The following is a 23,923-nucleotide window of genomic DNA, read 5'->3' as shown; positions in this document are numbered from 1 at the left end:
CTAGTGTAATAGCTGGAAAGAAGATTTCTGGTAGTTCTGTGTTTATAGATTTGGATGGACATTGTTGGTGGCTAAATAATATTTTCAACTTCTGTTTATATTTTGGAGGAGGAGATTTAAGTAGGTTTTTTAAGCCTACCAAGTTAGGAATGGCAGTGAGAAACTTCTCATGTGCAGAAATTGGTCCAATTTCGATATGGCTGAACATCAAATATGATTACAAATGCACTTTAAATCATGCATGCTGCAGAGAGTACTTAGTCTAGGAATCTTCGTGAGACCAGACCATAAAAATCTGAATTGGAATAATGTCAGTACAGATATTTAATCAGTCTTGTTAAATGTGCAGAACATGCAATTTAATGATTATACCGAATATAGTCTTTGATTAGGAACTAGCCTCTGCAGAGGTCCTTGGATTAAATTGTAGACTTCTAGGCATCTTCAGAACGGTTTTAAACTTTGTAGGTCAGACGCGTTTCATGACTTTGAAGCCTACCCTATTAAAACTATTTTTCAAGTAGATGTAGGCGCAACTGCCTTCAGACTTCATGTGGAAGAGTGACTGTCTCTTCTGTTTCTCTGATAACTCACTGGGGGGGGGGGGGAGTGATACTGGCTGTCATGCTAATACAGCTTTTTAGAAAACTTTCCTACTTAGTAATTGTTACTTTAAAAAAAAAAAGAAATAACTTCTAATGTGTGCAGAATCTGTTAAAAGCTAGTATAGAGTGAAGGATAAGGGCACATCCCTTTCCTAAGGGAAGTACTTACGTAAGAACTGTGTGTACTTTTTATGTAATTTTTAATTAGTTTTCAAAGTACTCTGTAAACGTGAGAACATATTTTGCGCTTAGTTTAAAATACTGCTTTTGAGAACCAGTTTTGAAATGGTGAAAGAAAAGGCTGTAGATGGTACAGTGTTCATCTGACACATGGTCACTGATTTCAGGGAAGTTCAGTTCTGTGTGAAGGATAGGTTCAGTTGCATGCCGTGTGACGTTTGTCATCTCAGTTGGCTTACAGTTCATTCTTTTCAGAGTCTCAGCAACAGCAACTAAATATCTGTGCAGTGCTTTTGTCAGAATATGACGGTAATATTTTGTAAATACTCCTGGTAAATTGCTACTGTTACCTTGATAAAGAAGAAAAAATATGCTTTTATTTCAGGGTATTGGATTGTATTTCAGATCAAATACAGAAGCATCATGCGTATTTTCTATTCTGAGTCAAAGGAAGCATCTAGTTAAATAAAATAAAAGCTGCTACCTGACAAACTTTTTATTTTTCTGTCACTTGATAAAATTGCAACCAACCAAAAAAGTGTTACGTATCTTTGTGTTCCTCTTAAGCGTGACTGTTGAAATATTTAAATCACAAATACTATTGGAAAGGACACCATTTGAACATAGGTGTCTTTTAAAGATTAAAAAATCTGACCTTCATTCATTCAAAAGTCACTGATGTCAGTAGTATGGCACCAAAGTGGCTTAGGGAAATATGTCTAAAAATAAGCTCTTCTCCCTTGCTCCCCCACCAACCTGCAAAAAATTAGCAGGAGTCAAGTTTTAAAATTTACAGTTTGAGGCTGATCCAGATTGTGAATCCTCTAAAAAAGAAATGGAACACTGTCTTTAATATGCAGCATCCTAGGTGACTTTAAAAGGTTTTGCCAAATCATATAGCTTGTGTCAGAATGTATTCAGCTTTTTTGTATATATGTGCCATGTTAGCTTCAATTGTCTGTATTAGCTGGGAAGCTGAAGCTTAATTAACCCTTGGCAAGTGTAAAAGCTTCTCTCTTGGGAAAATTAAGTGCTTTTTTCTCAATTCACTAGATGTGTTCTGTCACTTACTGGTGGTAATGGGCCATGTTGTAATTAATAAAGATATTAAAGGTAAAAGCACGCTTTCTCAGCCTACTCTGCAGCTTATAAACATTTTCAAATTCTTAACAGGCATGGTGACAATGTTAGTTTAGGGAGCAGTAAATAGAACTGACCAAATGGCAGGAAAGGTAATACTAACTTTGTAAAAAATAAGAATGTAATTGTACTAATTCAGCAAGCTGTTCACCTTCTCTTGATCACAAGTTTTATTTAATTTATAGCACATCATTACTTACAAATTAACACCAGTTTATTACAGGACTCGTGAGTATCATGCCAGGATGGTCAGGAGCTAGTGGGATTCTGTGGTAGGCAAGAGTTCAGAGGGGGATGTGCACAGGAATTACAGAGGCTTTACTTAGTACTTGCTCTGGAGACAGTGTTGTGCAAGAAGGGTGCATTAATACAAGTAGTCCTCAGATGGTTTTGATTATTGTAGTTAGCTATTGGTGTATTTCATACTGTAGGGACAAATTGAATATAATCCAAATGTGTGCGTTGTGTATACAAAAACAGCCAACTCAAAGATGATTTAGCTTTTTTGTCTGTCTCTTGGTTTCTGAGAGTGTACTAACTTGCATTTTCTTTTTTCAGTTATGGTGACTGGAAGGCGGCAGTGCAGCAGTGGATATGCATTGGAAAATGGAAGGATAACGAAATGCAGCTGATAAAGCTTGGCTTTTGAGTGCAGTGTTACCCAGTATTTGTTTTAGAGGGTTGTGTTATCATTCAGGAATTGCCTTTGAAAGTAGCACTACTAATCTCTTGGATATAAAAAAAAATCTCAGGTGGAACTCAGTTGCTGTCTGCCATAGCTGACGTCTTCCAAGAGTCAAGAGTGAGCCTTTTTGTTTTTTTAGTCTCAGTATACATGCATCAGTAGGTTCTACAGCAGAAGAACACTCGGGGGTTGCCCTTTACAGAGGGTGCTCTCCATTTATGCTGAAAAAAAGAGCAAGTTATATAAAAGTGAGTTTTAATCCTCTAAAATACAGAGGTCTAAATTGTCACAAATTCTTCTTTACCAAGAAACCATGAAAAGTTTTACTGTGTTCTTACATTAACAGTTTTATAATTGTCCAGGCCTTCTGGATGAGAGGAAGGAAGTGTTGATGTACTGAGGCAATATTAGTGATAAATCCCCAGAATAATTGGTGGTTTTGTATGTACTGGCTTCTTGCAAAACTCCAGACAGCACTGCATCTCTTGCAGCAAGATGCTTTCTTCAAAACTTTGCCTTGGTTTTGATGCATTTTTGTCTACATGTATGATGACGTGCCAGTGTGTGAGAGAGGAATCCTCAGGCACCAGTATTTCACATAGAAAACTAACTTCAGATTGACTGAAGTACTTAAACAGTCATGGCTAGTGAAGTTTATATTGACTTCTGTGGTAGACATAAACTGATCTCATTTAAACAGCTGACACTCAGTTTATAATGAGTAGCTAAAGAAGAAAAAGCATGCATACCTTGTCCAGGGATTTAAAATTACCTTTGGGTTTTGGGATAAGAATATCAGTTTAAACTTCTGTTATGGACTGCAGATTCTAGGAGTAAGTCTGCCTGTATGTAGCGGATGGGTAGAATTGCGGTATTTCCCAGGGCGAATAAATTTACTGTTAAAAAAAGCATTATGGGTTTTGGTTTTTTTTTTTTAATGAAAATAAAATACCTGTTACTCGGCAACACTTGCATGGTAGAAAAGATTACTAGTGTTACGTATCGATGGAGGTTTATTGTTACAAAGTGGTCTCAGAGAGTGCATCTTCTGCCAGAAAGAATAATGCGCTGTAATATTAAGAGACTCCTTTTTCAGCAGTAGCTTTATGGTCTGGGTGCTGCTGTTTAGGCTAAAACTGATCATCCTAATTAAAATGTAATGCCAACATATGAGCTATCATACGAAAAAAGATTGATACCTGCCTAAAATGCTAAATAACGAGAATGTACCGCCAACGTGAATTAGCTCATGCACTGACTCCAATGTCGTCATTGAAAGTCACTAGTTTAAATGTAAGGCGTGGTAGATTCTGCAGCAGGCAAATACTCCAGTGTTGTACTTTGTATTGGGCGTTTTCCCTCTATGCTGAAAAAAGAAGCAAGTTACGTGACAGTGAGTGACTTTGAGGAGAATCGCTCTAGAATGTTTTCCGACCATCTGAATGCTATGCTTAACTTGCTCCTGTTGCCATGCTGTTACTGATGTCTGTGCCATCAGAGTCCTTTGATAATTGGGCATAAACCACCGCCCCCTCCCTTTTTTTATTTTTTAAATAATACTGTGCTATATAGTCATCACTGGTGTAAATCAGGCTGCAAATAAAAGTGTATTTGTAACGTGCGGATGGAGGTTGGCTCTGCAAGAGATGATTGACAATTCACTTGATTTGTCCCTGTCAGCAAATAACCAAAGGAAGTCTTTTCCACAGACCAGAAGCTGTTCCTTGCTTGGTGGCTATGCCTTCATACCCTGGGTTTGCCACAGAATTCATTTTAGTGTAGGGGTGGGTGAACAAGCTGGAACATTTTTTAGATGGGTCCTTTCTGAAAGACGTAGGGTTGGCCTTGAGGTGGCTAATCAGAAATGCCTTAAATTTTGGGCCTTTCTGAATATGCATAGGTCTCCATGTCTTTCAAGCAGTTGGTAAGTGTTCAAGATGTGGGAAGTATTTTCATTTAATTGTAGTTGCTACCATTAACATCCACTTAGCTGCAAGAGCTGCACATGAAATAGTCGTGAAACTAAACCTGCCTATCGACACAAGAAAAGGTTTGCTTTAGAGGAGGGAGTGGGTGACGTACTCTTCTGTGTTCAGGCTTATAACACAGTTTAATGAAGCAGGTGTGTCATTTTCCCTGTGTTGAAATATTTCTCTTGCTCTTTACATCAGAAACTGGTATGTTCTGATGAGATGACTGAAGTGGATGTCTTCCATACACAAATGATTGTCCCCAGTAGATGAATGAGCATTACCAGTTGTCTTGCCTACTACAGATTTGGAAAAAGAAAAAGCAAGCTACGAAAAGCGGAGACTGCAAGTACTCACTTCTACAAAATACTGCTCATGGGAACTGGAGAAAAAAAAAAACTTAAAGTTCTTGTAATTAGTCATAAATTTGAAATGTTTTGCACACATATGGATAGTTGTAGATGTACTTCACCAGATGGCAATGAGTTGTGTGATTTAGCTTCAGCCGGCTTTATCGTTCACACTGGCTGCAGCTATGTGTTACTAGTATTTCCACACAGCAGAGAGCTGGAACTCATCCCCGTGCCCTCATAAAGGTCAAAAGTCTTGTCTAACCCTAGAAGGGCAATTCTGATTTCTTACTGGTGGCTGTTAAAAATGATCCTTATGCAGGTTGCAGTACCAGTCATAAGACCTGGAAAGTGGAGACACAAACCCATGCGTATTGTATATAATTTATCCTGTTGCTGTTCTACTTCTCCCTACCCTTTAAATTACCAGCCTAAGGAGTCTGGGAGTGCTGATGGCTTGAAAACAGTTGCTTCAAGTAACAGGGTTAGGAATTGGCTCAGAATATTGTCACCGAGAAATTCTGGTCTCTAGGATAATTTGTTCCTGTTGCATTGCTTCAGTCCATGATGCTCCAACTTCTTTGGCATCACAAACGGAGAAGTGCTTCATTTTCCATCTGTTCTGGTGAAAGGACAGTTAAAAAGGAGAAGAAAATGGCCAGATGACTGGACTTTTCTAAACTGATACGAGCAATAGTGATGGTTAATGCTGTCCCAGAGCAGGGTGAAAGACTGATACTACTCCATAAAACGGGTCCTGCAGAGCTGGTGGAAAAGGACATTTTAATAGGACAAGTAAAATAGTTGGAAACTTTCATTCTTAGCTTTGGATAACTTAAATTTATGAACTTTTCGAAGTTATCCAGATGTTTGTTTTGAGAGATTATCAACTTCCAAAAAAAGCATTCTGGATTATATGTGCACTTATTTTATAAAATAGTTGGAAAAAACCAATTTTTTTTCTACATAAAATGCATGATCAGAATTTATTTGCAAAAATCAGATCTTAAAAATGGAAAACTACTATAAAAGGCAATTCTAGTAACTAGGTTTGCCACATAAAGTTAAATGTTTATTTAAAGTTAGTGTGATGTTTCCCCCAAAAATGTTTATTTAAAGTTAGTGTGACGTTTCCCCCCAATCATCTTTAGTGTGAATTTTTAATGCTGCAAATACCTCATTATTTACAGTACTACAGACAAATTTGCATTTACTTCTTTGGGCAATAGCCACCGGTTAAGGCCAAGTTTACCAGATGCTAGCATGCCAGCTGCCACAAAGGAGGAAGTCGCTAGGTAAGATCTTTTTGGTGGAAAAAGTATCCACATAAAATACATCTATTTTCAATAATGTTGAAAACGTGTAGTTAAAGATCCGCTTTCACTGTCTTTCTTTAACAGAGTGCTAGAAACTATTTTATTTTTAAAAAAGTTTCTTACCTTAGACTAACAGTATTTCTGGTGCCTAAGATTTGGTGAATTTCTGTGCCGAGAAAAAAAAAAAAAAGTAGTTTCACACTTGAGCTCTGCAAGCAGCAGCAGAGGCAGGAAGATGTAATCACGGATGTGGGTTCCAGCAAGCTGCTGCACAGGAGAACTGCGCTGGCGGCAGAACTCTCCGCGATGAATCCAGAAGAACAAATTGTAACGTGGCTTATTTCATTAGGAGTTTTAAATTCCCCTAAGAAAATAGTAGATGATCCGGAGGAGTTCCTGAAAACTTCTCTGAAAGATGGAACTGTGCTTTGTAAACTCATTAATCGGCTTCTTCCGGGATCTGCAGAAAAGGTAACTCTCTAAGATGTATTTTGCTAGCCTGAAACAGAGCATAGCTCAGTGAAATACCGCCCTGGTCATCCTGAGGTATATTTTCCTTTGGTAAATAAGGTGAGCAAGGAGTATCGGAGAGATGAATGTTTTACATTTCAGTTACTAGTTGTATCTAATTGAGCGCAAATTGTAGCTTTAGTTCTTGGATTTTGTCTCTACATCCAGAAAAAAACCCAAAAGGTTGCAGTTGCCCGAGTTACGCATGTTCGTTCAGTGGCAGGAAATACCGGGCCTACCAGGGATCAAAATATCTTGGTTTTGAATAGAAGGATATGCAGTTTGTCTGTATTTACGTAAATATCATTAATTACAACTGTAAATATATTCACTCTTTCAGAACTCTTTACTGTAAAATATTTCGTTAGTCAGGAAATACACTAGAGAAGCAGATTAGGTTAGGAATAAATAATCAACCTTGCATCCATGCCATTTTGAACTGTCCCAAGGCCAGCGAATCCATTGGTACTGAAGCCATTTAAGCCACGTGAGTACCTCCTATTACAGTTTTACGAGGCATATATTTGGACAGTCCAAAAGTGTCATAAGTAACTGCAGGAGAAAAAAAGGGAAGGAGTCCAATGAGAGATAGGAAATGGCAACACAGAAGAGAAGCTGTTTGATTAAAAAAAAAAACAAACAAACCAGGTTTTCCACCCTGTAAAACAGGAGCCTTTATTTATTATGCAAAAATCAGTTTTGCTAGCTCCTTATCTTTTGCTTATATGTGATGGTTGGGGGCAGTGCGTTCTTAAAGGTCATCCATTTCCCACTGTCACTTAGGGCACTGTCATATGTTGACATTCAAAACAAGATGCCGACCATTGCGATGTATGCATCACTTCCTCCAGTGGCTCTTTCTTCCTGCTTCGACAGCTTGCCTGCCACCCCCATCCGCCCCCTTAAGAAGCTTCCCTAATTCAGTATAAAACGCACATGTCAATATTCATGCGGGCCTTCTGAATAGAGGCTATGTGGAAGGTAATGCAATGATCTCAGTGGATTTTCTTTCTTTAGTATTGCCTGGAGCCTAAAAATGAAGTTGATTGCCTCAGTAATATTCAAGAGTTCTTGAAAGGCTGTGCACTCCTTAAAGTGGAGGTAAGTCAACTTGGATCCTTTCTTTTATCGTCGTAACGTGCTCGTTTAATCAGCCTTCTGAAAGGAAGCCAAATACCAGAGGGACGGAATCGGTAGTCATTCCTCATCTTTTGTATTAATAACATAAATTAGAGCATGGGTAATTCAATATTCTGTCTGGAGAATTTGGAAAGGGAGTGTATTGACTGTGAGCTTAACAGATTCCTTCTCGTCTTTTGGGACAAACCTAAATGGTCAGGTAGAAATACATGCAGCAATAACAGGAGGTCTGTCTAAACAGAGTTAAGCAGCGTGGACCTGTTTACATTTTTTTTCATTATTAGAGAGAAGGGATTGCAGGTTTTAGCCTTGCTTTAATATGAAAGTGAAATATTCTTAATACTGCAGTATTTTTCATCCCCTTGCAACTGTTGCGTGAGATTCTGCCAAATACATCATATTAAATTGATCCTTACACACAAAAATAATCCTAATGAAGATAAAAGACACCGTTTCAGTGGCTATTCCTGATCCTGTTTATATGCTGTCTTATGCTTAAGCATAGCTCATATTTGCGAGATCAGAGTCTAAATGAATCACTTAGAGAGTTCAGCTAATTTTGCCATCAGATTTTTTACTAAGTGCATATGGATTTAAAAGGTAAAGACCTTTGTATCACACTTAAATTCCTACAGTAAAAAAGAAACCTGTAACTAAAAGCCATCACTGTCTCGTTTGAAATATGCTCAACATTGTGGAAAACAATCTATGTTGAAGACAAATTCTGTCAGAAGCAGGGACAGCATCCTTGGGCATTACACAGAATATTCATGCACCACAGTGAGCAAAGTCCAACCCATGGTAGCTCTGTTCCTGTGCTTTTCCTTTGACGGTCTAAACAAGCAAAGAGCCTTTTTTCTCTTCAGAGATTTTTAGCTAACCAGCATGAAAATTTGCTCATTCCAGAACTGTTTCACTAGCCTGTTGTTTCCCAGTAATGCACTTCTCAGCGCCTGCTGCAGCAGCCCAGTTTCAAGAGCAGATATATATAGAATCACTGAAGGCCTATCACATCAGAAATCAGTTGTTGCCAGTCTTCTGGTACCGGCCATGTGATTTCCTCCATTTTTCAGAGAGTTTATTTTTCTATTTGAAAACTAATCATAATGGTTGTGGTGGAAAATATATAAAAAAAAGGAGTCTTAAACAGCTAAAAGACAGGACAAGAGAACAGTCTGCAACTGTTGTGCTCTAACATCTCACAGTTTTGAAAGCCAGTTCCGCAATGTTGCAGTCACACTCCACAATTTTCAGATACTAGGAACTAGCAACATTCTGTGTCCAGCTCCGGGTGGTGTGCTGATCCTCTCTGTGCCTTTTCTTCCCTGGTTTTAATTTAAGAAAAGGTTTCTGACTTCTTTTTTCTTCTGATTTATAACTCCCTTAATCTTCAAAATATTCTGACCCTTCAGTAACTTCCCTAGTGCTCACATGGTTGCCCCTATCTTGGTTGCTGTGAAAGGAGACCTCAAAAGCCGAATAAAAGCTCAAATCTCTCATGCTCGAGTTTAAATTTTGCAGTGAAATGAAAATGATTTCTTCTAATTTTTTCCCCAAATATTAAGTCATATTAGAATGCCAAGGGAAGACAGGAATTTTGCTTCTTCCTGGCTCCTCCCTGTAGCCTCAGGCACAGGAACGCTCGAGGTAGGACAGCTGAGATGGTGGGCAAGACATGGCACAAGTCAGAGTGCTTATGCTTCCCTCTGGCTCTTCTCCCGTATTGCCAGCTTTTCTGAGTGCTCTGAAGGCAAAGCCAGAGGAGACGTGAAAACCCTCTGCCATCTGTTCCTTCTAAATGCTGCCCTGTTTGGACCCTCTTGGCAAAGAGACTCTAAGAAGCATACCGATAGGTGGTCCTCCCTCATGTCTGATGCTTAGTTTGCCTTGGGAAAGGCCGCTGCCCTTCAGAGGGGGTTTCTCTGCAGCACATTTACTCTGAAAGCACATTTGGAGCATCAGAACAGGCAGGGAACCTTCTGGTTCCAAGATCTGTCAGCAAGGAAGTTGCAGTGATCTGGTGTTATGTCTAAGGAAGATGAGCATAGGATGGAAAATCTGTTCTGCTCCAGTAACCTAGCTTGAGAAAGGAGTAACATCAGGAAAGCTGTTGGCTTAATAGGTTTGAATTCCCTGACTGCCATCCTGCTGCTTACTCAGACTTTGGATTTGATAATAAAACCCTAGCGGTTCTGTCAAATTCTGCCCTTCACCAAGTGCCACAGAGAACTCTTGTTCCTTAGATATGAAGAAGTAGCCTGGGACTGGATCTGAGCCACTTCTCCTGTTTTGAGACTGACAAGTGCATGTTAAGGTCAGAGATTCTGTTCCCGTTGCAGATGTGAGCAAAAGAGGATGTTCTGAGGAAATTCAGAGCTCAGAACTTCTACTCTGGATACTGACTCGTACGAAAGGCCTCATCCTGGGAAATCTCAAGCATGAGAAACTTTATACATGACATCAGCATCCCATCCTAGCACCCCGTGGCTTCATCGTACTTTGCCAAAGCAGTGGCTACCCTCATACTATGCCTTAAATTTGTTTTTGTTTTGCCGTAGATGTTTGTATAGCTGCCATTTGGAGCTGAATACATCACTGAGCATTGCTAGCGTGCAGGGAAGGTGACCAGTGTGGAAGGTAGGGTTTCCAACAGCATTCGGTTGAAACCCAAGTCCCACCTTCCGCTGAACAGATACTGCTTGCCAATCTCTTCCAGTGGGAGGGCATGCGAAGAGGTTACTCCTGCAGAGTACATGCGCACTTCCCTCCTACCCTTCTTCTTTGTTGTCCTGGTAACTCAATCTTAGGAAGTGGAAGAGAGACACAGCAAGGCAAACAGCACCTTCTCCCATTTTACAGCAACAGTGAAAGACTTGGACATAGTGGAAGGGAAGGAGAAGGACACTCTGTGACCTTCCTGCTTTGAGGCGGCTCCGTTAAGTTGCAGCAGCTCTACAGGCTGGTGGTGTGAGCTGAAAGAGTCCATCTCATCGCAGGGTATGAAAAACCAAACTCTTCCTTAGCTTCAGCCCAGGAGTGAGGCCTGCAGAGATTTGCTGTTTTGAATGTGTTAGTCCTAAAAAAGAAGGCAAGCAGGGGAATGAACATCTAACTAGACAACTGCTGTAATTAGGTGAAACAATGAGACTGTGTCTAAAATTTCCTGACTGCTTTTCAGTGCTAGAATTTGCTCCAAGTCAGAAGAACGTCTATCAGCCCAGCTCTGCTGAGACAGAGGGCTGGGCAGAGGACGTGGGCATCTCTTTGGACCTTAACTGTCCTTAGGGGATTCTTTGGTGGTTTGGACTGAGGAACAGCGCGGGTAACCTGGTTGTGCTTCATTTACACCGTGGCTTCAACCTCTGAGCTGTGTGTATGACCCGAGATCTGGTCCAGTGAGCACGTATTGCTAAGGCAGTGGCAGCTGGATGCAAGCGGGTTGAGGTGGGAAGTGGAAGGCAAGAGGCTCAGGCCTGGTGGGCAAGTGGAGTCTAGTTTAGAAGATGCAGGGAAAAGATCATGAGGAAAGAGAAAAATCAGGTAGAAAGGTCCTGGCCTAGCCTGTTCTTGAGGGCACAAATGGGGACTGTTGGTCTTTGCTTTTGCTGTTGACGCTGCTGTACATATAACAGCAGCTCAATAGCTGAGCATCATTTACTGCTGAAGAAGCACAAGACCTTCATTCAGCAGCAGCATTTTATTGCTAATACGACCACAAAACTTCTGGCAAGGGGCTGAATTTTGTGAAATAAGAACAGTATCTGCAAGATAAATCAATAGCTGGATTAAACCTGACTGTCCAGAACGACCATGCAGCGTGTCGTTGCCATTGCGGGCAGAACTGAAGCTATTTGTGCAGTTGGAAGGGCAACCTTCCCCCGTCTGTTTGTACTTGGATGCAGGTCTTCGGAAGGCAGATGAAAAATCATCACCCCCTCGGCTCCCCATCCATACGCTCCCAAAGCCTGCTTTGCTTTAGCTGCCCTCCTGGTTTCCTAGCTGGGTAGTGTCTAAAGCGAAAGCTCCAGCCCAGTACCAACCAGTGCAAGCCCTAGGGAATGGGTATGTCTGAATTCAGAATGACCCAGTGTCCCAGAGACCTCCGGCCCACAGGTGTGTGGGGTGTCTCCGACACCCCTGTGTCCCTGCGTGGGGTTGGGACCTACAGCCGGGCTTCCCCCGGGATGTCAGTACAGCACTTTGTTCCCTTTCCACGCCGCAGACTGCTGTTGCGCTGAAGTGCCCGGGGATTTTCATGCTCCCCGCAGGAGAGCGTTCCCCAGACAGACGGGCAGACGCAGCAGAGGCGCCGCGCTCGCCACAGCGAGGACATGCTGTCTCCGAGAGTTCACTGCCTCAACAGAGCTGTGCCTCATCTGCAGGCCCTTCTGCAGCGTTTCTCTTGTCAGTGGTGCAAAAACGTTGCAGTTACCATTTCAATAGCCTGGATTGTCCTTCCTTTCTTTTCCTATCATTCCCCTCTCATTTTTCCTGTTCTTTTTCCTTTCCTTCTTTCCTTTTCCTTGCCTCTTTGCCTCTTTTCCTTTTCTTTGCCTCTTTTCCTTTTCCTTGCCTCTTTTCCTTTTCCTTGCCTCTTTTCCTTTTCCTTGCCTCTTTTCTTTGCCTCTTTTCTTTGCCTCTTTTCCTTTTCCTTGCCTCTTTTCCTTTTCTTTGCCTCTTTTCCTTGCCTCTTTTCCTTTCCTTCTTTCCTTTTCTTTGCCTCTTTTCCTTGCCTCTTTTCCTTTCCTTCTTTCCTTTTCTTTGCCTCTTTTCCTTTTCCTTGCCTCTTTTCTTTGCCTCTTTGCCTCTTTTCCTTTTCCTTTTCCTTGCCTCTTTGCCTCTTTTCCTTTTCTTGGCCTCTTTTCCTTGCCCCTTTTCCTTGCCTTTTCCTTTCCCCTTCCCTTTCCCCTTCCCCTTCCCCCTCTTTCCTGATTTACTTTTTTCCTTTCCCTTCTTCCCTTTTCCCTTCCCCTGGCCTTTCTCTTCTTCCCTTTCCCACCTTCCTTTCCCCTTTGCTCTCCCTCCCTCCCTCCCTCCCTCCCGCCCGCGGCCGGCGGAGGGAGCTGCGGCCGCACCTCCCGCCCGCGTCCCGCAGCCGGCGGCGGGGCGGAGCGGGGCGGCGGCGCCGCCTGTCACTTCCCCTTCCCCTTCCTCCCCTTCCCTTCCCTTCCCCGGCCGCGATCCGGCTCCGGGTCAGAGCCGCAGCGGCCGCCCCGCGGCCCGCAGCACCGCCCGCCGCCGCCATGCCCCGGGGCTGCGCGCCCGCCCGCCCGCCGCCGTGAGTACCGCGGGCACCGGCACCGGGCCGGGCCCCGCCTCGCCTCGCCGGCGTCCCCATCCTCTGGCAGCCCCGCCGGTGTCACCGGGTGGTCCCCGCGGGTTTCCCAGCCGGTCCTCGGGGGTGTCGCCAGGCAGCACCCGCGGGTGTTACCGCACCGGGCAGCTTCCGCGGGTCTCCCCGCCGAGCTCGCCGGAGGCGGAGCGCGGCTCGTTGCTGCCCAGAAGGCAAACCTGCTTCGGGGGCTGGCTACGGGGGGGGGAAAGCGCGGCGGCACCGGAGCTGAGCGGACCGGTTCTCTCTCCTCCGCCGGGGCCGGCTCTGCGGCTGGGCAAGGCGCTCCCCGGCCGCCTGCCTGGCTCCGTCTGGCCGCTTCTCGCCGAGGCGGCGGTGCCTGGCTGCCGCTGGAGGCAGGGGCACGGCCGGGGGGAGCAGCCAGCGCCGGCATCGCTGGCGGTCGCAGCGGGCGTGGGACCGTCTGCCTCCTGCCCTCGTCCTCGGGTTTGGATGAAGGATCGCGGTCGCGCCGAGCTTTGGGCTTTGCAGCCAGCTTGAGGTTTGCCGGGGTTTTGTCTCACTGTGGAAATAGTTTGTGCAGATAAAACAGCTCGGGCTCGAAACACAACCCGGCTTCCCTTAACTTTTCTGCACCTTCCATCCCGGTCCTGGGATTTTGGGTGCTGGTGACTTGCTAGATGCACCTGGGTTTGATTTTTCGTCCTTCTGGAAAAGCTGGGTGCTCTTCTGGTCACTGCCCTGCCAGCAGCCGGCCCCTCCTCGCCTGCTCGCTGTCTTTCGGAGGAGCACTGGCGGTGCAGCAGTGCGGGTTTTCTCTCTCCCGGTCAGAGCAGCCGGAGCGTTTCACCAAGGGGAGCTGCAGTCTGTGACTCTGAAAGTCAGAAAAGCATTTTAATGGAGATCTTCAGATGACAGCCATAGATTTAAGCAGGGTTTTGCTTACGTCCACCTGATCTTCTATGAGCTAAGAGCGAAAAAGCCTTTCCCCTCTTTGTTTTTCTTCTAGCCTTGCAGCTTGTCTTTTAGTTAGGAATGGAATTATGGATGGATTGTGCTGGAAAAAGTAATCTGTAGCTCATAAACGAGGACTTTGCTGTATGATGAATCTATTCTGGAACAAGCCGCAGAGTATGTTTACATTACAGTAGCTGATCCAGAAGAGTTTTCCACGTAGCCATTGTTCCACAGTAGCTATTCCAAACAATTTCTCCATGAAGAAAAGTCTTAAAAGTTATTGCTTGCTTTTGTGCTAGAATTTTTTGCATATCCCTCCCGCCACCGTTTTCCTCTGGACTTTGTCAGTCTGATGGCTCTGAGCTTACGGCATTATTCTGTGCATTGAAGGATCAGGGATGTATTTTACTGCTTTGGTCCTTTTAAAAAAAAAAAAAAAGCCATTCATTCAAGGCAGGACTTGTTTTTCTGGACTTACTGAAGTGGAAGAAAAAGGGTATGACTGAGAAAATGATACACCAGAGAGATGCATGCAAACACCCCAGCCTCGCTGTTTACTTTCTTCTTCTGCTTGGCCGGAGGGTGAAGGCGCGTTACTGTAACGTTGCATCCTCCAGCGGCTGCCAACAGGGTCAGCACACGCCCGGGCTCTCTGTTACCATCTCCCTTTCCATGGAGACGCTAATGTCGCTGCTCAGGGCTGGAGGCGATGCTCAGATAGCACCGGCTGCAATTGCAAGGCAGGAAAACTAGTTCACGCACCAGTTGGCAGAGGGGATGGGGTCCGTGTGGTCCAAAGGAACAAACCCGAGCGAGCGCAGGCGATAGATCAGCTTGGAAAGAGCCTGAGGTAGGTGGGGATGTCCCCAAAATGTGCAGAATAGTAGATGCAATCTACTGATTTTAATATTTGTAATGACAGCAGGCTGTTCCCCCTCTGAGCGTGGATTAAATTTCTTTCGGGTAAACCCTTCCTCCCAGTATTGAGTGGCTGAGTCAGTTTTTAAATATATTCTCAACAAAAAGCAGCCTTTGTACTGCCTGTGTTGGATTTTGTTGCTGTATTGATGTGTCTGTTGAAAGGAAGAGATGCCGCGAGCATCCAGGGCTGCGGAAGAGGCCAGTCTCCTTCCTATTTGACATATGCCAAGCGTATTCAAGGAGCTATATGTGGAAAGCAAGAAAGGGCCATTTTAAAGGGCAGTACTACCCTAAAGGTAATTAAGGCTCGTGTACTTATTTAGCAGGATACACTCTTTAGTCCATTGGAAGTGTTTGTAAGTAGGTGGTGTCTGCCAGGAGAGCTTTAAAATCGTCTTTCCTGTTCATTGGATTTGTGGATCTGTGGTCTCCATCTGCAAGAAAACGTGTATTTGGGGATTAGCAGATGGTGCCTTGGTGGTACCAATAACGGGGTTTTTTTGTATCGCTTATCTTTGCTTCATTAATGGTAGGACTTGTACAGTCTGTATGAACTTGAGGGCATTCCCCAGGTGTTAGAGGGGATTGCAGTGTTTCAGAAACTCAAATTGAGCCTCATTCTGCTGGTGGTGATTTCTGACGGGCTGGGTGTACCAGGTGCAGGTTACCAGTCATAGGAAATAAGTCCTTGCTAACTATGTATATCTGTTTTGCTGTTGAGGTTTAGCAACACAGAATTCTTTAGAGTGGAATTTTTGCACATAAAATAACTGGTTTTGGCTTCGTGTAAAAAAAAAAGTAAATGTATTATATATGCCATATTGCAATAGCAGAAAATTCTGTGTGTTTGTTTCTTCTGCTGTGGAAAATATGTGTGTGTGTATATACATATATATGTACAGCCTCAATCTCTTCAGCTTTTGATAACAAAAATAGCAGCAAAATCTTTCCTTCCCTCAAGGCAAGCAATAACCTTCTCCGTGGTTTTCTGAGGAGTCCCTTCTCTGCAGACAGCACCGATTTCTTCCTTCCCTGTCCCCAGTGTTACGCTCCAAACGCTGGTGGGTCCCCCTGCCCTTCCCATGCCGCCTGCCACTGGCGGCCCAGGAATTCACTCTAAAGGAAATGGGATTTGTCAGCCCTGAATAAACACCCTACCCCTGCAGAGGCATATGGGCTACTTAATCCTCACTGTCACCCTCTACGTAGGCTGCTTGGATGGCCGGAGTGAGATGTTTCGGGTTCAACTGACCAAGTTCCTCTTTCGCAGGTGTTTGATCCACATGATTTGTACACGGGAGAACAGTTCTCCAAGGTCCTGAGTACATTAACAGCTGTAAATAAAGCTACCGAAGGTAAGAAAAAAGGTTTTTTTCTGTTGTCTTTTCAAATTCTGTCTCATATGTATGCTGGGATGGTTTGGTTTTTTTTTTTTTTGGTAATTGCTAGTTTATCATGATTTCTGGAGGTTTGGCAAATTGTGCTGCCAGCACCGATGCCTGGTGCTGGACGGTGGAATCGACATTTCATGCTTCTACCAACCCTGGGTTTAGATGTGGCATTTCAGAGTTGCTGTCCGCACTTTGCAGAGCTTGATTATCGCTTTACACTAAGACGCCTCTGCTCAGTTTTGGCAGTACTGAGGGACCTCAAATTAGGTCATTGTAAAGGAGCCTCGATGTAAATGAGCATGCACCTCCCAAAATGCAAATGTCAGATTTTAAAGAGTGTGTTTTAAAGCCGAAGAGAAAAACAGATCCATCTGCATAATATCTTTACTGAATGTCAAAACAAACGTTGTTGCCAGATGCTCAGTCAATTGTATTGATGTTTCTGTCTCTCCTCTCCCTGGGTCCATGGAGTAGGCTCCCGGATTTGGGAATCAAGCTGATGGTTTGTCCTGCCTCCCTGGGTGCAGGAGCAGGCTGCTCAAGCAGAGCAAATCAGCTCCTCTTGTTTCCCTCCCAAATATGCAGCCGTTCCCTGCGGGTTTCTTTAAACTGATGTTCAGTAACATAGGCTGTGAAAGGAGAAGTTCAGCGGGGAGGATGATGACAGCGTGGTGCTCCGGGGAGGAGTGAGAGGACCAGGGTCCCTTTGCTGAGGAGCAGGTCTGTGTTGAGCTGGAAAGGGTTTGCAAGGTGGAAAGCATTTGCGGTCCCCTGTCGTGCGAGCGGATTTGCATAGAGAGTCCTGCACACCCACCGAAGTCCAGCACCAGGAGGAGAGTTTAATTTCCCTGTTGCAGATTACATTTTAGGCAATTAAGAGGAGAAAAATTCAAACCCCAAACCCACGATTTTCCTTTCATGGGAGGGTTTTTCTGTTGACTTACTGCATTTTGCCTAGATCTGGTTTGCGGTGGTTTTCTCTGTTGTTTCACTTCTTTTTCAACTGAGTTTTTGCTTTTGGGTTCTCTTCTGCTAGTATAGAAGCTGCTCGGGTGTTCAATGAAACAACCTCATTGCTGGGACTGGACCCTCTCCTCCCTATTTCCTCTTCTCTGCTCTGTTCTGATGCAAGGCTTTATAAAAACATATATATAAAAATATATACTATATTTATACATTATATAAACCTGTATATTTTATTATAATGCATATATTATATAAACAGCAGCATATATATAATAATATAATAATAATATAGAATGTGTAATAATATATATGTGTACACACGCATGTGTGTATAATGCTGCTCTGAAGAAATTCAGCTTCTTGGACTGCCTCTCCGCAGGCAGCACTCGGCTCTGCCGCCAGCTCGCTCCCTAGAAGTCAGCGATGGTGATTCAGGATCAGCACATCTCCTTACAGCCTCTTACCGCTCCATTAAATGACAGCAGCCGCTGACCCCATGTAGAAAGCTCTTGCAGTTCAATATGACGGGGGATATAAAATGCAGGTTACCTAGACCGGGAGTAGCCTTTGCAAACGCTGTCATTATGATTGACATTAGCTTCATTATTCTGAAAGCAAAAAGAGTGAGAAACTTTCCTGCCTCTGCGCTTGCCCGTTGCTGGACCAGAGGGGTGTGATGGGGCGTGTGCCGATGGGGTGGTGAGGCTGCAGTGCCGTTGTCACAGCAGCCCCCTTATTTACAGCCCCAGCTCGGTCCTTGCAGCCACCCGTGTCCCAGTCCAGTCTGTGCAGTCACCAGGCGAGGCTCGGGACGGGGCTTTGCTGTGGAATAGTTTCTATCACACATTACCGACGGGGCTATAGGGAAGCTGGAATCCTCTTGGTTTCACGGCAAACATCTGTTTGAACATATGCTTTCTCTGTTTAAATATTAAAAAGTGCAATGGCTGTGATATAATTAGCTGCTCAGACAGAGAGCGCCCTTGGGAAAAGTACAGGGTAAAATAAATACATGTCTAAAACGTTTGCTTTTTGGTGGCTTGGCCAAGTTCCTGAGAAGCAAGAGCCTGTGTCCTACAAACCGCCACTGCAGATGGTCCGGTTTGTCCGTCTCGCCAGAGGCCGAGGGCTGAATGGAGCATCAGGACAAGCCTGCTACCAGCTCCTGCAATTCCTGCTATGGCTGGGGCTCTGGCATGCCTGCGCATCCTGACACCTGCAGAGCTGCTGCATCCCGACACCCTTGTCGGAGGCAGAGGGAAGTAGGTGACAGCTAAGGAGACGCCGTGGGAATGTGTTTCTGAGCATCCATTTGAAGTCCAAATCTTTGTGTCTTCGTGGATCTTGTTATGCAAATAACTAGAGGCATCGTTTGTAGCGGATAAACTCAGAGTTCAGCAGCTGTCCATCAAATAACAGCAATACAGAGCTTGCTGCTTTTATCTGCAAGAGAGGGCAGGGGAGGAAAACCAGCTGTGCTGGATCAGGCGAGGCTCATCTGCCAAAAATAGCTAAGGAATGTGAGCAGAAAACCCAGCTATTTTAACCATAGTTTAAGCAACATATGGCAGCAGTGTTCCATGCTGGACCAGGCATAAAATAGGACGCTGTCATGATGCAATATAAATGATACATTTCCCTGCCAAACTGTCAAAGTCAGTTTTACATTTGTTTCTAGGTTGCTGCAGATATTTATAAAAGCTTTGGAAGATTGGGAGGGGCAGGGAGAAGCATAAAATCTACAGTAACCGAGTCATTTCTGTGGGACTGTTGCTGATGGCTTGAATAAGCGGAGAAGTCTGGACTCGCGGTTTACGCCCTCCCTTTTAGAAGGAATCAGGGGAAGAACATCTCACGCTGGCAGCCGGCCACCCCTCCTGGCCTGTGCGTTGCCGGGAGCAGCCGAAACCGCTCCTGCTCAAATATCAGGATGCTTCAGAGAAAAAAACCCATTCTATGTTTGCAAAGTGGGTTTTCCACACAGAGGGGTTTTGCTGTTTCTGCAGCCCAGGGAGCTGGGAATTCACCGTGCGGTCGTCGGGCAGTTGTGTAACGAGCAGGGCAAGAGAGAAAACTGACTCACTGACAGCACACGAGATTTAACGTGGATGCTGTCCATCGCTGGAGCATGGACCGGGCGGACCGGCATGTGGGTATGGTATGGTTGGGGGTTTGTAAGGCGGCGGCGCCTGGAAGTTGTAGTCACGGACCTGGTCCCCATTGTGCAAGGCGTTGGAGAAAGACAAAGCAAGTCCGTTCTCCAAGAGCTGACAGTTTGTGTTGCTCCAGGTCCAATCTAAGGATGAGGTGTTTTTCTATTGAAAGAAAAATCCTCTGGGGAGAATAAAAGCCCAGCTGAGTTCCTGTAACTCCCACCAGACTTCCCCTTCGGAATGATTTTTCCATGTTGACTTTCAGACTGGAGGAGAACGGGGGAACAGCAGCCTTAGAGTTTGTGTTTTCTGATTCCTGTGCATGCTTGGTGGCTTGATCGCCCTCTCCTCTTGCAGCGTTTTCAAAGAAGAACTCCAAACGTTATCCAGGGGACTTACACACAGTGATACCTGCAGAACGCTCTTCTCTGTCCTCCTTTTGGGATCCACGGGCATGCTAGGTCCACACTTCAGGTGGAAAACAACAGCTCTGGAATATAGAAATGATCTTAAATCTAAAAAGAAGCTACAAGGCAAATCTTAAAAGTACTTCACAGTTTACTAAAATTATAATATCTGCTCTTGCTTCATTTGGGCACCATGGCACATAGAAAGGAGGTGATCTGAGTGCTGTCCCACAGTGTGGTATGAGGTGCAGTAGCAGAGAAGTACTGGGAATTACTGGGTGGCTTGAATCCTATGTTTTTACTGCTCTGCAGCATCCAAGCAGGATTCTGGGGCTGAGCGCTGCCAGGTCCTGCAGGAGCTGGGACTGCTGTTAGTGACGAGGCCACTGACTCAGTCTCAGCACAGGGCAGTTGTGACCAGGAAACTTTTTACCCTCTGGCAAGTTTTTCGGTATTAATATAGAAACAAATCACTAATCATGAAAAATAGATATGTGTCAGAGCAGCAGCATTATTTCCAGCATCAGGCAGGTGGTGGCAGGAACAAGCCCAGAGACTAGCTTGCAAAGTGAGGAGCTTCGAGCATGTGAAGGAGGCAACTCCAAGAGCTGCTGGGATGATCTGAGCCTTTCCGTGGGCTGTCCGTCTCCTGGGGGTGACACCCCTGTCCTTCCTCCGCGTGCTCTGAATCCCTCTCTCACATGGCTAATGGCAGTGGTCCACAAACAGTAATCAGAATTGTGCCTACCCTCTTTCAGCTGTATAATGAACCCAGAGGGACTTATCTAAATAGAGAAGCGGTTGTGTTGACCAGCTGTTCAGCATTCTTCCCCACTCGGCGGGAAAGCCCACGCTGCAGCTGCGGAGGTGACCTAAGAGCGCTCACTTGCAAGCTAAACTTTGAAACACCTTCAACAGTGCTTACTTGGATCCCAGAAACATTCCCAGTTGGGCAGCATTGGGCTGAGTATTATTCTACTTTTCTACAGTTTTAAGGAGGATTTTAAAAAAATAGAATCATAGAATCATTAAGGTTGGAAAGGACCTCTGAGATCATCAGGCCCAACCTGTTAACGTAACTGCCTGGTCCACCTCTAAACCATGTCCCTAAGCACCACATCCACACGTTTTTTGAACACTTCCAGGGACTGTGATTGCACCACTTCCCTGGGCAGTCTGCTCCAATGCCTAACCACTCTCTCCGTGAAGAAATTGTTCCTAATATCTAACCTAAATCTCCCCTGGCACAACTTGAATACTGCGATCAGATGTGTGGCTGCAGAGCTGGCATAACCTAGGATTGCCTCAGGATGCTGTTCAACTTCTTCCGTCATGGAGGGGTTAACCTAGCCCAGCAAAACCATCCTCACTGTTGACTAGGAGTGCCCACACTGGAGGTGCAATGGGTTTGCTATCTTGCTCTGATAGATGCTCTTTCAACTGTTGTGCCCTGTTCGTGTTTTCTGTATGAGCTTTACTCTTTGCTTTGCTGTGATGCAGAGGGGTGGTGGACAATTGGGTAAAACCCAGGTGTTGTTTTTGCTTCACCAGATCAGCCGTCAAAAGGGCCATGTTCGCATCTATCGTCTCTTAGCTCTGCGGCTGGAGGTCCCCACACTGACTCCAACGGCACAGCTTCACAGTCAGCGAGGGTGTTAAGGAGGCAGTCCAAGCCTGTGGTATCCTTTATTTAACATCTCATCAAGGGTTTGGTGGCTGCGGGGGTAGAGGGGTGCGAGTGGTACCTCTGGGTCGGGCATGCCAGAGAGGCTTATTCTCCCTGGATCTCCATCACGGCTTTGCTGCCCTGGCTGGAGAGAGTCTCGTGGCTTCTCCAAATCTTCTCTGTGAAATGAGAAGAGCAATTCTTATCTGTCCTCCATTGCACTGTGAAACTAAATTAATGCTTGGGAGGGACCTTGTGGTCCTCTGGCAGGAGTGCTTACACAAAAGCAAGACATTATTGCTGTTATAAAGAGCAGTACTGAAAAAACAGCTGTCACAACAAAGAAGAACAATAGCTTGTCCTAGCGGCTTCTGCTTTTTTGGACTATTTACTGATGTTTTTCCCTGTTTCTTTCCTTAGGAGATGACCGAGAATGGCAGTCATCAGCTGGTGGTAAAGGCCAGGTTCAATTTTAAGCAGACCAATGAGGATGAACTCTCCGTTAACAAAGGAGACATTATTTATGTCACCCGGGTTGAAGAAGGGGGCTGGTGGGAAGGGACCTTGAATGGAAAAACAGGCTGGTTCCCAAGCAACTACGTCAGAGAAATCAAATCCACCGGTAAGCAAATTGCTTTCAAGGGCTGATTGAATGATAGCGGTATAATGCAGTGTAGATCTTTGTGCCTTTGGGAAATTGCTGCTATTTATTAAGGACCGTTTGCATTCTTAAAGCAGCAGGGCTAATGGAAGGAAGAATGAGGCCAGAAGGGTAAAGCCCAGTCTTTCGCATGAGTTGTTTGAGAGCTGCTTCGCCCTCTTCCCCAGTGCATCGTGCTTTTCCGTTGCTCCCCCAGGCCGCAGCAGCGCGGGAGCGGGGACGTGGTCGGAGGGCAAGACCAGAGATGGCTGCATGTGTCCCCTTTGTCCTGGGGAGCTGCCAGGTCGTTCCAGTGTCTGAGCACAGAATGAGCTCTTCGTTAGAAACCTCGGTCAGGCAATGTATTTGCGTTTCATCCTGCCATTTCTGACAGCGGTGGAATGGATGCTCACGGTTGCAGTGAGGAAACCAACAAAAACTGTATGGCCACAGGGAATGGTCCCCTGGTTTTGTCTATAGCGATGACTGATTTCACACAGCACATTTTTCCCCATCCCAAGACGCGTCTTCTGCTGCGATATTGAGAAAGGAGGAGGGAGGGGCCGATCTGTCTGATGACATCTGCCTTTATCGAGCTTTGTCTTGAGTGTCCTTAACATTTTCTGTGATGTGATTTTAACCAGATGTGGGGTGGTGAAGACATGAAGCATGCCCCTGGCTAACTGCCCGGTAGCGTGACATATCCGTTCAAGGAGCTCACCCCGTTGTACTTCTGAGGCCATTGTGTAAACCTGTTTTTTTTACAAAATCCAACTTTAATTCCTTAATGTGCCTTGAGGGCTTACCCTAGACAGAGACCTGTTGTGTGCTCAGTGCTGGTTTTGTGGCTCAGGATCAGCCCTGGCCTCAACCACTGTGAGACATCAGCAGTGGTCTGCAAAGTGGCTGCAAAGTGTACAGCCTCTGTTAGGCATCCTTGCTCCCACGCTTGCAACCAAAAAAAGCAAAGGAGGAAAGAATGAAGTTAATGAGTGAGTGTTCAGAATTAGGCCAGTTTTTATTTAATTCTAAATGAAAAAATCATTGTTAGGATATCTCATCTCCCACTATTTCCCTCTGGGAAATGATGTCTGAGCTGGAGCAGGACGTTGCAGCAGAGATTGAAGGCTTGTCTGGCACAACCCAGGAATTGCTAATTAAGTCAGTGAGTGGAGAAGAGAAATGCTTTTTAAAAAAGGAGAGCAAACTTCAGTCCCATGGGGGAAATCAAGATGGGAGCTGCATGAAATAGTGGCACCTTGTTGAAGTGAAGGACGATTCTCCCATTGATCCTGATGTAGGAGCCCATCCAATATTTTTATCTGCAGAGCTTTTCCCTCCAGATCCTCTCTCCAGCACCCATTTCACCTGGGAGGAGGGTTCCTTCCCCTCGTCTCTGCTTGCTCAGGACACGTGGCTGTATTGCAAATGATGGATGCAGGGACCATCAGCTAACCCACCCCAGGACCGCTGCCTGGGGGCTGCACCCCAGCGGGAGCCCTTGCCGCAAGCCAGCGGGAGCTGCTTTCCTCACCTGCAACGTGTGAGACTTGTCACTCTAAATGGAGTTAGTTGTTTTTTAGCAGTGTCTGTACTTCCACCGTGTCCTAAGCGTGCCCTTTTGGGTGGAAAT

General features: G+C 45.0%; 1 protein-coding gene across 9 annotated transcripts in view; it reads left to right on the top strand.

The window, feature by feature from the left end:
* Positions 1–23,923, top strand: part of ARHGEF6 (Rac/Cdc42 guanine nucleotide exchange factor 6) — a 48,909-nt gene that overhangs the window by 1,081 nt on the left and 23,905 nt on the right. For 5 of the 9 annotated variants that reach the window (XR_015702699.1, XR_015702698.1, XM_087749058.1 and 2 more), the window contains exons 3-7: positions 4,782–6,717; positions 7,774–7,857; positions 16,338–16,422; positions 21,536–21,663; positions 22,071–22,272. Coding sequence is in view for 7 of the 9 variants with exons in the window: in XM_087749058.1 (XP_087605184.1) it covers positions 6,553–6,717; positions 7,774–7,857; positions 16,338–16,422; positions 21,536–21,663; positions 22,071–22,272 (664 nt within the window). In the remaining 2 variants the exon portion in view is untranslated. Of the gene's footprint in view, positions 1–4,781; positions 6,718–7,773; positions 7,858–13,036; positions 13,175–16,337; positions 16,423–19,904; positions 20,124–21,231; positions 21,382–21,535; positions 21,664–22,070; positions 22,273–23,923 lie in introns of those variants that run through there. The other 4 variants (XM_087749057.1, XM_087749062.1, XM_087749060.1 and 1 more) reach the window with 4 other exon arrangements.

Source organism: Nipponia nippon, unplaced genomic scaffold, assembly GCF_047370975.1.
Source record: "Nipponia nippon isolate SJK-2023a ecotype South Korea unplaced genomic scaffold, ASM4737097v1 scaffold_12, whole genome shotgun sequence".
NCBI classification, from domain to species: domain Eukaryota; kingdom Metazoa; phylum Chordata; class Aves; order Pelecaniformes; family Threskiornithidae; genus Nipponia; species Nipponia nippon.
This window is presented reverse-complemented; position numbering and strand designations above follow the sequence as displayed.